Source organism: Schistocerca serialis, chromosome 8 (assembly GCF_023864345.2).
Source record: "Schistocerca serialis cubense isolate TAMUIC-IGC-003099 chromosome 8, iqSchSeri2.2, whole genome shotgun sequence".
Classification (NCBI taxonomy): Eukaryota; Metazoa; Arthropoda; class Insecta; order Orthoptera; family Acrididae; genus Schistocerca; species Schistocerca serialis.
In genome coordinates, this window is record NC_064645.1 from 341,065,320 (window position 1) to 341,080,859 (window position 15,540).

The 15,540-nt window shown below is 42.4% G+C and overlaps 1 protein-coding gene across 2 annotated transcripts in view; it reads right to left on the reverse strand.

The window, feature by feature from the left end:
- LOC126416297 (beta-galactosidase-1-like protein 2) overlaps nucleotides 1-15,540 on the reverse strand; it is a 137,812-nt gene that overhangs the window by 52,512 nt on the left and 69,760 nt on the right. For both annotated transcript variants that reach the window (XM_050083954.1, XM_050083955.1), the window contains exons 2-3: nucleotides 2,929-3,130; nucleotides 2,177-2,362 (exon numbers count right to left, since the gene is read on the reverse strand). In XM_050083954.1, coding sequence (XP_049939911.1) covers nucleotides 2,177-2,362; nucleotides 2,929-3,130 — 388 coding nt within the window. The remainder of the gene's footprint in view (nucleotides 1-2,176; nucleotides 2,363-2,928; nucleotides 3,131-15,540) is intronic.

Here is a 15,540-nt window from a genome sequence, read left to right on the forward strand (position 1 = left end):
GGTGTTACCGACGATGCCTTCCATTTTGCCCCATGGCGTCGCGCCGCCGCCGCAGCCGCCGGCGCCGCCCGCAGTGGACGCGTCGCTGCAGCCGCCAAGCGCCTCCCTGGGTCACGCGCCGCCGATTGCTTCCCGTGACCAGCTGTCCTCCGCCATGGAACTCTTGCCCGCTCCGGACCAGATGTCGTCTTCGCCCGTCGGGTGCCCCGACCAAATGGAGGTCGACCCTTCAGCCCCTCCTGTATCTCTCAGGGCGCATACACCGCATGTTGACGTGCACCCTGGACTAGGTTTTCAGGCGTTTCCTAGTTCCCCTTGGACCGAATGGCAGGGTGCGGGTGCCACAGCCTCGCCTGTTGTTAGGCTCCCCACCTCATCGCATACGTCAACATGGGGTCCTCCCCACGGCGGGCGGAAGCCTTATACCACGACCATTCGCCGATTTGCGGGGGAGGAATGTGGTGTCACCGCCAGCCACCGGGCCACCACACTTGCTAGGTGGTAGCTTTAAATCGGCCGCGGTCCATTAGTACATGTCGGACCCGCATGTCGCCACTGTCGGTGATCGCAGACCGAGCGCCACCACATGGCAGGTCTTGAGAGACGGACTAGCACTCGCCCCAGTTGTATGGACGACTTTGCTAGCGACTACACTGACGAAGCCTTTCTCTCATTTGCTGAGAGATAGTTAGAATAGCCTTCAGCTAAGTCAATGGCTATGACCTAGCAAGGCGCCATAGCAATTGATAGTTATCGTATGAAGCATGTCTCATCAAGAACGATACCTCATGCCAGCCTGCTTGAGTTTAACGCGTGCATTTCGGCCTTCTCTAGCTACACAAAATTGTCAATCTACTGTATTGTAATAAAAACCATTAATGTGATTTGCTTGAACTGTTGTATAGCTATCTGAGAAAGCAGCATCCCTTAGGCACCCTATAAGAGATGAGTGGGGAGGATACCACACATAATCTATATCAAAATTATATTTACTTCTAATTTTGTTACTGTAAATCACACAATTCATTTTAATTTCACTCTTATTATTAAATAAAAATATCATTAAGGAGTAGATGTATTGGTACATTATTGTTAGAATCCTAAGTACTCCCGAAGGGGCTTCTACAGGATCTTCTATTATCAACTACATAATATTCATTCCATACAGCAATTATTATTATTTCTCTTTCCTGTCTCAGACGTTATGTCTGGTTAAAAATGGAAAAGTGACGCAGACCTTGATCAAGCGTGACTTCCTTTTAACTGTACGGTATATGTTACATTGCATTTAGGAACTTTCGGGAAATTGAACATGTATCAATAATTACATATTTCTGTAGTTGCATATATACGTTTGGATGTAGCTGTATTGCATTGATGTACTGGTGGATATTGTGTGGTATGACTGCTGTAGTTGATAGTATAATTGGTATAATGTCAACTTTATCCTGATGCCACATGTCCTTGACTTCCTCAGCCAGTTGGATGTATTTTTCAATTTTTTCTCCTGTTTTCTTCTGTATATTTGTTGTATTGGGTATGGATATTTTGATTAGTTGTGTTAATTTCTTCTTTTTATTGGTGAGTATGATGTCAGGTTTGTTATGTGGTGTTGTTTTATCCGTTATAATGGTTCTGTTCCAGTATAATTTGTATTCATCATTCTACATTACATTTTGTGGTGCATACTTGTATGTGGGAACGTGTTGCTTTATTAGTTTATGTTGTATGGCAAGTTGTTGATGTATTATTTTTGCTACATTGTCATGTCTTCTGGGGTATTCTGTATTTGCTAGTATTGTACATCCACTTGTGATGTGATCTACGGTTTCTATTTGTTGTTTGCAAAGTATGCATTTATCTATTGTGGTATTGGGATCTCTAATAATATGCTTACTGTAATATCTGGTGTTTATTGTTTGATCCTGTATTGCAATCATGAATCCTTCCATTTCACTGTATATATTGCCTTTTCTTAGCCATGTGTTGGATGTGTCTTGATCGATGTGTGGCTGTGTTAGATGATTATGATTATTATTATTATTATTATTATTATTATTATTACCATATCTGCACTTCACTTGTAATGATGCGAAATATATTGAAACTATCTTATATGACATAATACACAAATTTTTCTCATCCAACAATACAAGACTTTTTGTCAGTTTCATACCTTGGTAAGCCACCAAATTCCCACTCTGCACAAATGTAAGGTCCAGGCCTTATCAACATTAGAAGATTAGCTTCGTACACCTTTTGGATGAATAAATCTAGGTTCAAAAAGGCAGAGAATTCTCGGTCTCCATCTCCAAAGTCGTAAACACCTTCCTCAGGCTCATGTAAGTTCCATGGTACATATCTAAAAGACAGATTGACAGTCAGATCTTTTAACTTTTATCATTAAGTAAGTTCATAAATATTTATAAAAAATAATTAAGACTGAAAATTTGACCCAAAACCACTGTTTAACCAAATGGCAATATTTGTTTTAAGATTTTTGCCTAGAATATGTATATGATCAAAATAACACAATGAGCTTCACCTCAAGATAGTCTTTTGGAAATTCACAAAACATGGTTTTTTATGTTTTAGTTTCTCACATAATGTTAGCCTGACTTATGATATGCAAGCTGCACATACTATTTGGTGAACTATTAGTATAATTACACTTTCTTATTTGTACACATTTGTGTAATGTCAATAAAGTAAAGAAAAAGTCCCAGGCAATTCATGCCATCTGCTAGTGTATCTGACACTTTCAAAAACCATCAATCTTATGTTTCCCAAATATCTTAGCACAAAACTAATAGAATATTTAGGAGTGTGCATTGCTAATAAAATGGCATATGGGCAGTGTGTGGTAGGAACAAAAGCAGTACTGAGAGATGTAAGTTAGACATATAGAACATATAAATGTGAACTTACGTCTCAACCGCAACAAGTCCCAAAGCACTAATCTTGGCTATGCGATCTTCCCAGTAGGAAGGATGCACTCTGAAATAATGAAGTGCACCACTGAATATAGTGAGATTCTTATTGTTTAGGTGGAAACCATCAGCATCTGCCACAAGCCCAGATTCTATTGATGAACCTTGGTAGTACTTGAGAACTGGCTGCAGTTCTTCATCTGAAACAAATGTAATTGCTCTTAAATTAATGTATTAGTAAAAAAATAATGTGCACTTACTAAGGAAGTACAAGGGAGAAGGTGCTTAATAACATCTAAAAATTTATATTATTTATTTCCTTATATTTTCATTATAATCACTCATTTTTTTAGTTAAAATATAAAAGCTGTTCCTTGTCCCCAACACCATTCATGTGCTCTAGCCTCACTTACTAAAGCACAGAAGCTTAAAATGTATGTGCTAGCTATTGTTATATTGGCCTCAAGTTGCTTCAGACAAGTGATACTCAAATAATCATTTTTCAGTGGTTGCTAAGGCAAGAAAATGCATTTTGTAAAATGGTGGTTTTGAGGTTCACTGGAGTTAAATACACTGACATATACACAACACTTTTGATTAAAAAGAAGATTCCGCTATAAAGAAGGTGAATATATATTCAAAACATTATGTAAATAAGTTAGAACAAATGATGGTGAAAGAAACTAGAAATGCATGAAAGCTATCATATAAAAACAAACATTTGGTTATGGTTTGCTGCTTTGTTTTTATATGTATGCAAATGAGTGATGATAGTAACAATTATGCATGGAACACATGTGTTTTAGTGATTACCAAATCTCAATAACTCACTTTTCATAGCTGAAAAGACTGCATCAATCATCACATATTAGAAATACAAACAATAGAGCATCTACACCTAACTCTGCTACAATGATAAATTTCCCCCTTTCCTGTTCCAGTCACAAAAGGTATGTGAGGAGAATGATTGTCATTAGGACTTTGTACCAATTCAAATTTCTCTAATTTTCCCATCATGGTCATTTCGTGAGATGTATATCAAGCAAAGTAATATGCTGTCTGACTCTTCTTGGAATGTACACTCTAGGAATTTTAACAGTAAACCTATCAGTAATCTGCAATGTCCCCTTTGTCCTAGACTGGTTAGCAGTATTTAAGAATCAGTGTAACTAGGTTTTGTAAGCTACTTCCTTTGTGAGTGAATTACAGTGCCTTATGATTCTTCCAATGAATATCATTCTGGTACCTGCTTTTCTTGAAACTAGGTCTGCTTTATGTTGCCCTCTGCATATATTACTAAATATTCTACAGTTACTATGGCTACAACAGTTGATTAGCAATTGTGTAATTGAAAAATTATGTATCTTCCTACCACACACAGACACATACACACACACACACCTGTGCAGCTACACTGGGCTGTCTGGATACACAACGCCAGGATTGCAGTTCGACAGTTGAAATGGGGTGGAGGATTGTGGATTAGGTGGGGTGGGTAAAGGGAGAAAGAGGTGGGAAGTGGGAGAAGGGGTTGCATTGGGGTGGCTGGTGGCTTGGAAGGATGCAACTGGTGTGAGGGTAGGAGTACAGGAGGTGGGAGGCAGCAAGTATACAGGATAAGAATGCAAGACATGTCCCCATCCCTATGCCATTCCTATTCCAAACCCATTGCCACTGGGATCATATACTTGTGCAAGATCCAGGTGCATAACCTGCTCAGCACTCCAATCCTGTCAAAGGCATATACACTACGTGCTCAAAAGTATCCAGACACCTGGCTGGAAATGACTTACAAGTTCATGGCAACCTTGATCAGTAATGCTGGAATTCAATATGGTGTTGGCTCACCCTTAGCCTTGATGACAGCTTCCACTCACACAGGCATACATTCAATCAGGTGCTGGAAGGTTTCTTGGGGAATGGCACACCTTTCTTCATGGAGTGCAGCACTGAAGAGAGGTACTGATGTCGATCAGTGAGGTCTGGCATGAAGTCAGTGTTCCAAAATATCCCAAAGGTGTTCTATAGGATTCAGGTCAGGACTCTGTGCATGCCAGTCCATTGCAGGGACGTATTATCGTGTAACCACACCGCCTCAGGCCATGCCATGAACAGGTGCTCCATCAGATTGAAAGATGCAGTCACCATCCCTGAATTGCTCTTCAACAGTGGAAGCAAAAAGGTGCTCAAAACATCAATGTAGGCCTGTGCTGTGATAGTGCCATGCAAAACAACAAGCGGTGCAGGCTCCCTCCATGAAAAACATGACTACACCATAACACCACACCTCTGAACTTTACTGTTGGCTGGCAGATGACGTTCACAAGACATTTCCCATACTCACATCCTGCCATCAGAGCGCCACATCGTGTACTGTGATTCGTCACCCCACACAACATTTTTCCACTGTTCAATCGTCCATCATTTATGCTCCTTACACCAAGCAAGTCATCGTTTGGCATTTACCAGCGTGATGTGTGGCTTATGAGCAGCTGCTCAACCATGAAATCCAAGTTTTCTCACCTCCCGCCTAGCTGTCATAGTACTTGCAGTGGATCCTGATGCAGTTTGGAATTCCTGTGTGATGGTCTGGATAGATGTCTGTCTATTACACATTATGACCTTCTTCAACTGTCGGCAGTCTCTGTCAGCCAACAGACGAGGCTGGCCTGTATGATTTTGTGCTGCATGTGTCTCTTCACATTTCCACTTCTCTATCACAACAGAAACAGTGGACTTAGAGACGTTTAGGAGTGTGGAAATCTCGCATACAGAGGTATGACACAAGTGACACCCAATCACCTGACCACATGTTAAGTCCGTGAGTTCCGGCGAGTGCCCCATTCTGCACTATAATGTCTAATGACTACTAAGGTTGCTGATACGGAGTACCTCGTAGTAGGTGGCAGCACAATGCACCTAATAGAAAAACAAATGTTTTTGGGGGTGTCCAGATACTTTTGATCACATAGTGTATATCCTATCCCATCAGAGGCAGGGTCACCTAGAAAACAGCCATCTCATATACCAGCTATGCTGCAAGTTCTGCAAAGCATTTTATGTGGGCTTCACCACCAACCAGCTGTCCACCACAATGAATGCCTACTGCTAAATTGTGGCAAAGAACAGAGTTGACCACCAAGTAATGGAACATAATGCTGACAAAACATGCTTCAGTTAAATGGATGCTTCAAAACTCATGTCACCTGAATCCTTCCCCTCAGCACCAGCTTTCCTGCACTAGGCAGATGAGAGTTATCCTTACTACACATACTTCACTCCCAGAATCGTGCTGACCTCAATCTTCACTAATCCACTGCACCCACACCCTCTATCCACTAGTCTCTCCCTCCTCTATCCTGTCATACCCTCCCAATTGATGCCATCACATCATCTTCATTCTGTGCTGCACGAAAGCTGCCAGTCAGCCCTTCCCAACACTTTCTCCCATGTTCCACCTCTTTCTCCCCCTTACATTTATTTATGTTGAGGGTTTGCTATCAGTTCCAGCACTAAGTATCAATCCTCTGCAGACCTATTTGCATTTCACAATAATTTTCTGAAGTTGCAACTTTAATATGGAGGGGTCATAATTACTACCACCAACTGACACAAGTGAATGAATATGGCAATACATGCAGAAACATTCTAGTAAACATGGGTCCACAAATGAAACATTTCCAACAAAACTGCAAATGTGTGGTTAGAAGCCACCATTGAATTCAGTATAAAATTTTAGTATCCCCACCAGTGGATATTGATATGAACACAGATGTGCTGGTACGGATCTCAAAGTAGAATAATGTGGTAAGCTGTCACAGACACCACTTACGAAGCACTGCATGGGCAGAACCCCTGTCCAAGATGTTTACCTATCAGCAGTGATAAGCCAGGGCTGTCAGTTCTTACACATATTTCAGCTGCCTCAGACCTGGCCTTCGCCTAGTGCTCTCTCTATTTCTGTGCGCTTAGTTGTACAATCACTCACAATAGTCACATTTGGTGTTTATCTTTGTGCTCATATCTAAGGTTTTTGAACTTACGCTCCACCATAGACAGACTAAGATCATTCATTCATTTCCGTGTGTGCTCAGCACTTCCAGAAGGTAGCAACTCCGATGGTCTTGTTGTTTCCCTCGATCAGGTCCTGTGTTGTGCAGGGCTGTTCAAGTTGAGGACAGATTAGCAGGTGGGCCAGGTCTTGTGTTGTTCCACACTTGCAGGATGTATCTCCGTCAGCTGGAAGAATGCCCCATTTTTGCATGTTGGTCTTGCAAAGAGGAACGCCCACCGTAAGACAATTGAGTGATCTCCAAATAGGGTCGGGTAAGTCATTTCCTGGAGCTAGCTCTTCCTTTACAGGGATATCAGGTGGTAGCTTGCTCTTCCACCTGGTGATGCAGTTAAATTCTGGTGTCCCCTCTAGTGGTTGAGTCCTGGCGATGAAGCTCTTTCTCGACTTCAGTCGACCGACTACAGCCTGACGATCATGTGGGATCATAAGTTTGCTTAGCCCTCTCTACATCAGCAGCAACAGCCCTTCTAATAGTGGGGGGAACTATTCCAACAATCAGGTAGATTTTATCGACTGGAGTTGGCTTCATACATCCCGACATGATTCGGACGGTCTCATTCATTGCAATATCAACCTGTTTGGTGTGAGTGGATGCACTCCACACAGGTGAACCATACTCTGCAGCGAACAGTCAAGTTTCGTTCCCTCTTCTGAGGTTCAGCCCCAAGACTTTGTAGTCGAGCTACCATTAGCTAGCACAGTGACATTTGTATTGTACTGACAATCACAGTTTGTGGCATCGTCTCACCCTGAGCATACACAAAAGTGGCAATGTAGGACATTCTTATGTGTGTGACACTTTTCTTCTTCTTCTTCTTCTTTTTCTTTTTTTTTCATAGTGCTAATATGAGGCCACCATGGACCTGCTACTTTTTCAATGCTGGAAGGAGCAGCAATAAAATCTGCAGCAGGTGCAGATGCAGAAAATACTCAAATAGCATGCAGAACTGACCTAACTAATGCCGCACTGGTGGAAGGCCAGGTGCCCGCAGAGAACCTCTCTCCCCTGCACCATTCACTGGCTTTGATGAGTCTTGCTGCATTCCCAGGTAATGATTATTGTCGATCCACCTGATACAGCCAACTTGTTACAACATTTGAAGCCCTCCACTGAGCTCGAAAAACATACCTCTGAGAAATTCTGTCAATTGGGCACACCACAATAGTTTGGACATCAAAGCCATGATATGGCAGCAACACAGTTCCAGTTTAACCAGCACCACAAACATTCCAGGCAGTCTTATGCAGCCTGGATAGTAGAGCCACAAGGTCTCTCATGCAAGTGTCAGTTTGAGTGTCCCCACTGTGCTACCTCATATGCATACTTGCTAATTGTGGACATGATTGTCCAGTTAGCACATAATGCCATCATCCAAACTAGGACACTGGCTTTGTCTGACACCTCCTTAGCCAAAGTTGCCCAGAATGCTGAATCACATGAACTTATAGCAGCAGCAAGGGATGCACTTTCCAATAACAGGTAGTTGGCGAAGGTAGATAGACCACAATGTCCTGTAGGGCGGCAAAGTGTTTGTGTCTTCTGCTGAGCCACCATGTGATGATGCCTTTGACGATTCAAGTGCAGCGGTGTCACAGTGATCCCTGGCGGCTACAAATAAGTCAAAAGGTTGTGGTCCCAACCTGGAATATTTTTCAGGCTCTTGGCATTGTTCTCATTCCACATCTGTTTCCACTCAATAGGCCAGTCAGCTGTCCTGCCCCAGTTATTATGTGGTATACATTACACAGGACTGCTCATTTACAAGTACCACATGTGGGGTATGTTGAAGAGAAGGCCATTTGGTATCAGTTTGTGACAGTCAGCGAGACACAGGGCAGCCGTCAGAGGCTGTAATGTTTACCTTGGCCTCAGATGTTGCCTCTGGCACCCCACAAGTCATCACTCCAGGCATTTTCTGATAATGTTAGTTACGGATGGACAAACAAATGAGTTTCAGGTAGCTATGTGAGTGACAGTCAGCATCATTAACTTAGAAATGTACAGGCTCCTTGGTTGAACTGCTTTGCAGTGGACAGTATGTCTAGTTGTGTCTCATAGTAAACAGCATGTTCCTTTATGGGGGCTTTTCTTTCTTTCTTTCTTTCTCTCTCTCTCTCTCTCTCTCTCTCCCCCTTCAGCGCATTATAAGAATGTGCGGAATGGAAACTTACACTGCTAGTGGTTAATTCATTTCTTTCTTGCTCTCTCTCTCTCTCTCTCTCTCTCTCTCTCTCTCTCTCTCTCTCTCTCTCTCTCTCTCTCCTTCAGTGCATTATAAGAATGTGGAATGGAAACTTACACTGCTAGTGGTTAATTCAGGTTTGGCAAAAAATATTCTTGGATTTGATGCCTTTTCTGTATTCGGTTTCCAGAGAGTGGACAAAGAACATTTAGTGTCAGTCAGTCTCCCATCAAGATTTGAACTCTTTATCACAGTAATGTGAGCAGCTGCTTGAGAATACCTTGGGTGGAGCAGAAAATTTTGAGGTATGTGTCTCCCCCTGCCACTAGCAAAACCTAAATTTTATTACTCCCCCCCCCCCCCCCCCTCCAATTTCCTTTGCCATGTGTGATGAAGTTCAAACTGAGTTGAAGTTCTGGTGGGACTTTGGTGTCATTTCTCCCATTTCGTCAAGTCAGTGGGCCATCCCTCTGGTGGGGATTCAGCAGCCAAGTGGCATCATGCACCGTTCAGGCAATTTTAAAGAAACAATCAGTGTGCAATGTGTTATGGACTTATATCCAGTTCCATGGCCAGAGGAGTTGTAGATGAAATTGTCAGAAGGCCAGTATTTTTCCTACATCAACTTATGTGAGGCATACCTGCAGTTGTCAAATGGATGACCCTCCTCAGTTTCTTAGTAATCAAGCACCTTATCAGTTTAATAGCTTGTCCATCAGAATTTTGTCTGTGCCAGGAATTTATCAACAATATTTGGAGCAGTTGGTTCAAGACATTTCCTGTTGCATCAACTACCCTGTTTACATATTAGATATGGGTTATACATGAGAGGAGCATTTACAAAATCTGCAGGCAATTTACCAACACCTTCTGGAGACCAGCTTTCATGGAAACTGGAAAAATATAATTTTTTCCCCACAAAGGTATATTTCTTGGGTCACATGATCAGCAAAGATCGCCTTGTTCCCACAGATAAGCATTTCAAAGCCATTGTCAACTTGCTGTAGCCCAAGATCCTGCACTGTTTGGGTAAGATTTCTTGTTATGCTAATTTCATCCCTCAAGCCCTGCACATCTGTCACCCCGTAAAGGCCTTCACCAAAAGGATGCTAAATTTGTATTGTCTGTGGACTGTCAACATGCTTTTCTGTCCCTCAAGCAGTGTATGTGCTCCACTCCCTGTTTGGCTTCTATTACACTGGGTAAACCATTAAACTTGGTTGCTAACAAGTCCCAGTATGGCACATGTCTGGTTCTGTTGCAGTGGACCCAGATGATACTGTGCAGCCTATCACTGATACACTAGAAGATGCTTTCAGTGATACAGTGTCACTATTCACAGGTTGAAAAGAGGACACTAGCTATTATTTTCAGTATTAAAAGGTTTCATGTTTTCTTGTATGGTGTGAAGTTCCTACCTGTCACTGACCACAAGCCCCTAGTTTCATATTCAGCCATCATTTCAAGCTACTGGATAGGGCTGCCCACTGATTGCAGAGGTTGGTGCTCTTTCTCGGTAATTAGTGCTATGACATTCATTATCAGTCAACTCTCCAGAATGCAAATTTGGATACCCTATCGCAGTTGCCAGTGTGTCCAGATCTGGTGTTTCGCAGTGGATGATGCCTCACAGCAGACACTGCTCAATTTTCCTTTAACAATGCAAGAGGCTGAGGCCCATTTTTTTTCGTTCAGAAAATTGTTTCAGCAGTCCAGACAGCATGGGCCACTTCAGGAGCAGAGTCAGCATGGCATATATTTTTCTGCCTACATAAACACCTCAATGTGGTCCAGGTGATTCCCATTCTTGCCAAAGAGGAGCAGAGCAGTTGAGTAGTCATCCCCTTGTGATGTGTCATTGCATACTCCAGATGCTGCACTGGAGTATGTCAGGTATGAAGGCTTTGGCATGGCATCACATCTACTGGCCAACAGTTAGTGATGATACTGAACATCTTGTGCAGCCCTGCGCACAGAACCATACTTCACTGCTCTGTCTATTTTCAACTTGGTCAGTTCTGGAGCTGGGTGCATGTCAATGTCATGGACCCCTTTTTGGAAAGCATGTGGTTCCTAGTAGTGGATGCACTGTCCAATTTCCCATTTTTGCCAAACTGTCTTCCATGAAACTGGTGATTACTGTTCGTGCATTGTTTGTCACTTTTGCTATTAAGGGCTCCCTCCAGGACCCTCACATTCAATAATGGTCACCTATTTGTATCATGGCAGTTTGAAGATTTTGCATTTGCAGTGGTATCAGCATCTGACTACTGCCCATTTTCACCTGCCTTCTAGCTCTGAGTCATGCTTTAGCTCTGAACATGTCGTGCCAGACATTCAAGACCCAAATGGAAAAGTTTGTCTCTGTCTTATCCCATGATGATGCACTGTCTAGTTTTCTCACCATGTACTGTGCAATTCTGGTTAACAGCTGCAGCCAAGCAGAATATTTGCATGGGTACCAGCCACCAAGTCTTTTAGATTTGTTGCACCCTGATTTGCATGCCCTGGACTGTCATGACCTGTCGTGCTTTCCCCATAGGCTTTGTTTGGACCCTGTCTTTTGGTTGGCAGCATGTTTCTGACATTCAATTCAGTTGAGTCTACGATCTGTTGAACCCAGCTGGGTGATGGGATCAGTCACCACATTTTTGTGGTAGGATGCCCCCAACTGTTGCACTGTGCACATTCACTGCCTCCCCCACTGTGTCCTCCTACTTTCGCCCACAGAATAGAGCACCGATGGATGAGTCATCACCCTGCTGATACAGGAAGAACCAGCCACCCCACCAGCCTCCACATTCTGTTGATTGCCACTCTGGAGGCATCAGCTGCATCAGCATTAAGTGTGCCAAGAATAAAATATTCTCTTCATTCAAGGTGATCTATAGAAATGAAGAAGAGTTTTTCAATGATTTTTTTTTAAACTGCATAGGTTCATTCTCTAGTTACACAAAAAATTTGGTGCCTTTGTTGGTTTGAACCAGACTTTGAAATATATGGACAGGAAAGCTGCCTTTGTTATTTCTAATTGGAGAACTCTATCAGAAATGTAAACATCAAGTGTTCTAAAGAGCCCAGTCTGTTTGTATAGTATATAGTTGTCAAATATCTCCTTTAAGACAGCTATCCTTAAAAGTGCAGGTTAAATTTCATCTCCTTATTTATTTATTTTTTTTAGCAGAACTAACTTTAAAATTATGAAATGCATGAATTACTGCCAAAGCTAAGGTTCACTGCCCCTTCAAGCTGAAGAAAGCTTTTTTTGTTTACCAAAATATCTGTACACAGATTTTTGTGTTTCCACCATCTGGGATACACTAGGGGACTTTCTTTCTTCATTCTTTGTATATTATAATGTTAATAGTGTAGATTTATAGCACCTGCAGGGCAACAATCTTGCGGTCATTGCTGTCTCCTCATTGTTTTCTGTTAGCCTCTAACTGGTTATGTTAGTACTTTGTTCCATCTTATTATTATGTCTGCATAATGGTGTGGTTGTTGTGTGTGGACATACCAGGGATTGGCTGCAGTCTGGAAACAGCTATAAGCTGAGCTGGCCACAGTCAACATGATTCAAGCTACTGCCCTATGCTGCAGCAACATTTGGACACCTGTTTCAAAAGCTGTGGAACCTCAGGAATCTCATCACAGCTGTGATGATGTTACGGTATGCCTTCTGATACAAATGACATGTCTAGTTTGTCCTCAACCAAAAGCAAATGGTGGAAGAATCTCTACACAGAAAGTGAATGTTGATTCTGGCTGCAAGATTGTCCCATTAAGGCCAGTGCAACTGAAATCAGGTGCTGTCCGTTGTTAAAAACACACTTCAGCCATCACAGGTCCCCACTTCTGTTGTGCCTGTGACCTATTTTTCTGCAAAGTCCTGCCAACACCGAGCACCACTGGTCATTGAGATCTCCAGTATAACATGGGTGAGGGAGACACACACACAGGGCATGGTCAGTATTCACTCAATATATTCACCATAGTTCTAACTTCCAAGATGTGTGTTTTAGCAGTTACTGAACACTGGATGGAGCTGGTTGCAAATCATAGTTCAAGTTTGTACAAACAATGCCTATCACCTGAATTAAGAAGCCATTCTTGGTTTCTTTAGATGGGTGGCTGAATCAATGAAATTAATATAGCCTCCCAGACATGGTACAAGCGAGGCTTGTGATTTGCAGCATCATATCCAGTTTTTTTTAACTTTTTGACAAATTAAACCTGTATGCCAAACTAGGGCTCAAACCTGGGATCTTTGCCTTTCGAGGGGAAGGGCTTAACTCATGACACACCCTTACAGTTTCACTTCTCTCAGCATCTCTTCACCTGTCTTGTAGAGAGGATACTGCAGGAAATGTCGTAGCCACAGCCTAAAGAGTTGTTTCCAGAATGAATTTTCATCCTGCAGCAGAATGTGCACTGAATCTGCTGTCATTCAGGATAACCAGAATTGCCTGTGACCCATTGGCTGTAGATATGATTTAGAACTGAATGAAGGCCTAAATCAGAGGCTCAGATGATTTCTGTGATGATATGAAATGCTGATTTCTTGGTCATCACTGCCACACAGGGAACTGAAAACCCTACCTCAATAAATTGGGCAAGTACTACACACAGAAAGCAGTTACTCAGGTAACAGAGTGTATGTGGCACTAACATGAGGTATTTTAGGTTAAAGAAAATCCTCCACAGGCTCATGATAAAATATAACAATTCAGCATGGAATAATGATAATATTATGAAAAGAATAGATTGATACTCACCATATAGCAGAGATGTTGAGTCACAGACAGGCACAACAAAAAGACTACTAAACATGTAAGTTTTTGGCCAGAATGCCTTCTTCTTATATAGGCAGCACACACACACACACACACACACACACACACACACATTCACGCAAACAGTGTGTGAGCTGCACTTGCATGGATGTCTGTGTATGTATGTTGTCTATTTCAGAAGAAGGCCTTATGGCCAAAACCTTACATGTTTAGCAGTCATCATTAGTCACTGTCCTCACCCATCCAGCCCCTTCTCTGCTCCCATTCCGGCACTACACATAGCTTGGTCACTGGTGCCATTCTTGTGACTCCGTATGGCAGCTCATTCATTACATCCTGGAAATGATGTAAGAAGATAACCCTGGTGGCATGCCTTTTGGAGCAGTAGATGCGGCAGAGATTCCCGAGGCTTTTCATTATTCTCTCCACTGGTGACGATTGGAGATGCCTTATGGATGCATATGTTGGTCTTATCCTGTGCCGTCTCAATGTGACCTTCCGTTTGTCTCGGCTAAACATACCCAGTTTTTTTTTTTAATTATATTTATTTTGTTATTTATTTCTCTCTTTTTCCGTTACTCCTAGCCCCTCCCCCCCCCCCCCCCTCTCCCCTGCCCACCGCACAACCTGTAGCACTTCATTGTCCGCCATCCAAACCATACTATCCCTCCCCTTCCCGCCCCAGCTGCCTCCTTTTCCCCACCCAGTCGCCACTCTCATCATGAACTGGTGCTGTTGCTCGCAGTGTGGTTTCAGTTGCCTGAGATTGCAGTCATGTGTGTGAGTTGCTTTTGTGTCAGTGTGTGTGTGTGTGTGTTTATGTGTGTCTATTGCTGACAAAGGTCACTGGCCAAAAGCTTTAAGTGTGAAAATCTTTTCGTTGTGCCTATCTGCAACTCAGCATCTCCGCTATATGGTGAGTAGCAACTTTCCTTCTCATAATATTCTTACATTCCATCCGGGATTTTCTATTCTTTGATGTTTAGTAGCCTTTTTGTTGTGGCTGTCTGTGACTCACCATCTCCACTTTAAAGTGAGTAAAATATATCCTTCTCATAATATTATCATGATAAAATATGTGTCATAATCAGACAAACGCACAAATCAGACAAACGTACAAATAATTCCAATCCCTAAGAAAGCAGGTGTTGACAGATGTGAAAATTACCGAACTATCAGTTTAATAAGTCACAGCTGCAAAATACTAACGCGAATGCTTTACAGACGAATGGAAAAACTGGTAGAAGCTGACCTCGGGGAAGATCAGTTTGGATTCCGTAGAAATGTTGGAACACATGAGGCAATACTGACCCTATGACTTATCTTAGAAAATAGAATAAGGAAAGGCAAACCTACGTTTCTAGCATTTGTGGACTTAGAGAAAGCTTTCGACAATGTTGACTGGAATACTCTCTTTCAAATTCTGAAGGTCGCAGGGGTAAAATACAGGGAGCGAAAAGCTATTTACAATTTGTACAGAAACCAGATGGCAGTTATAAGAGTCAAGGGGCATGAAAGGGAAGCAGTGGTTGGGAAGGGAGTGAGACAGGGTTGTAGCC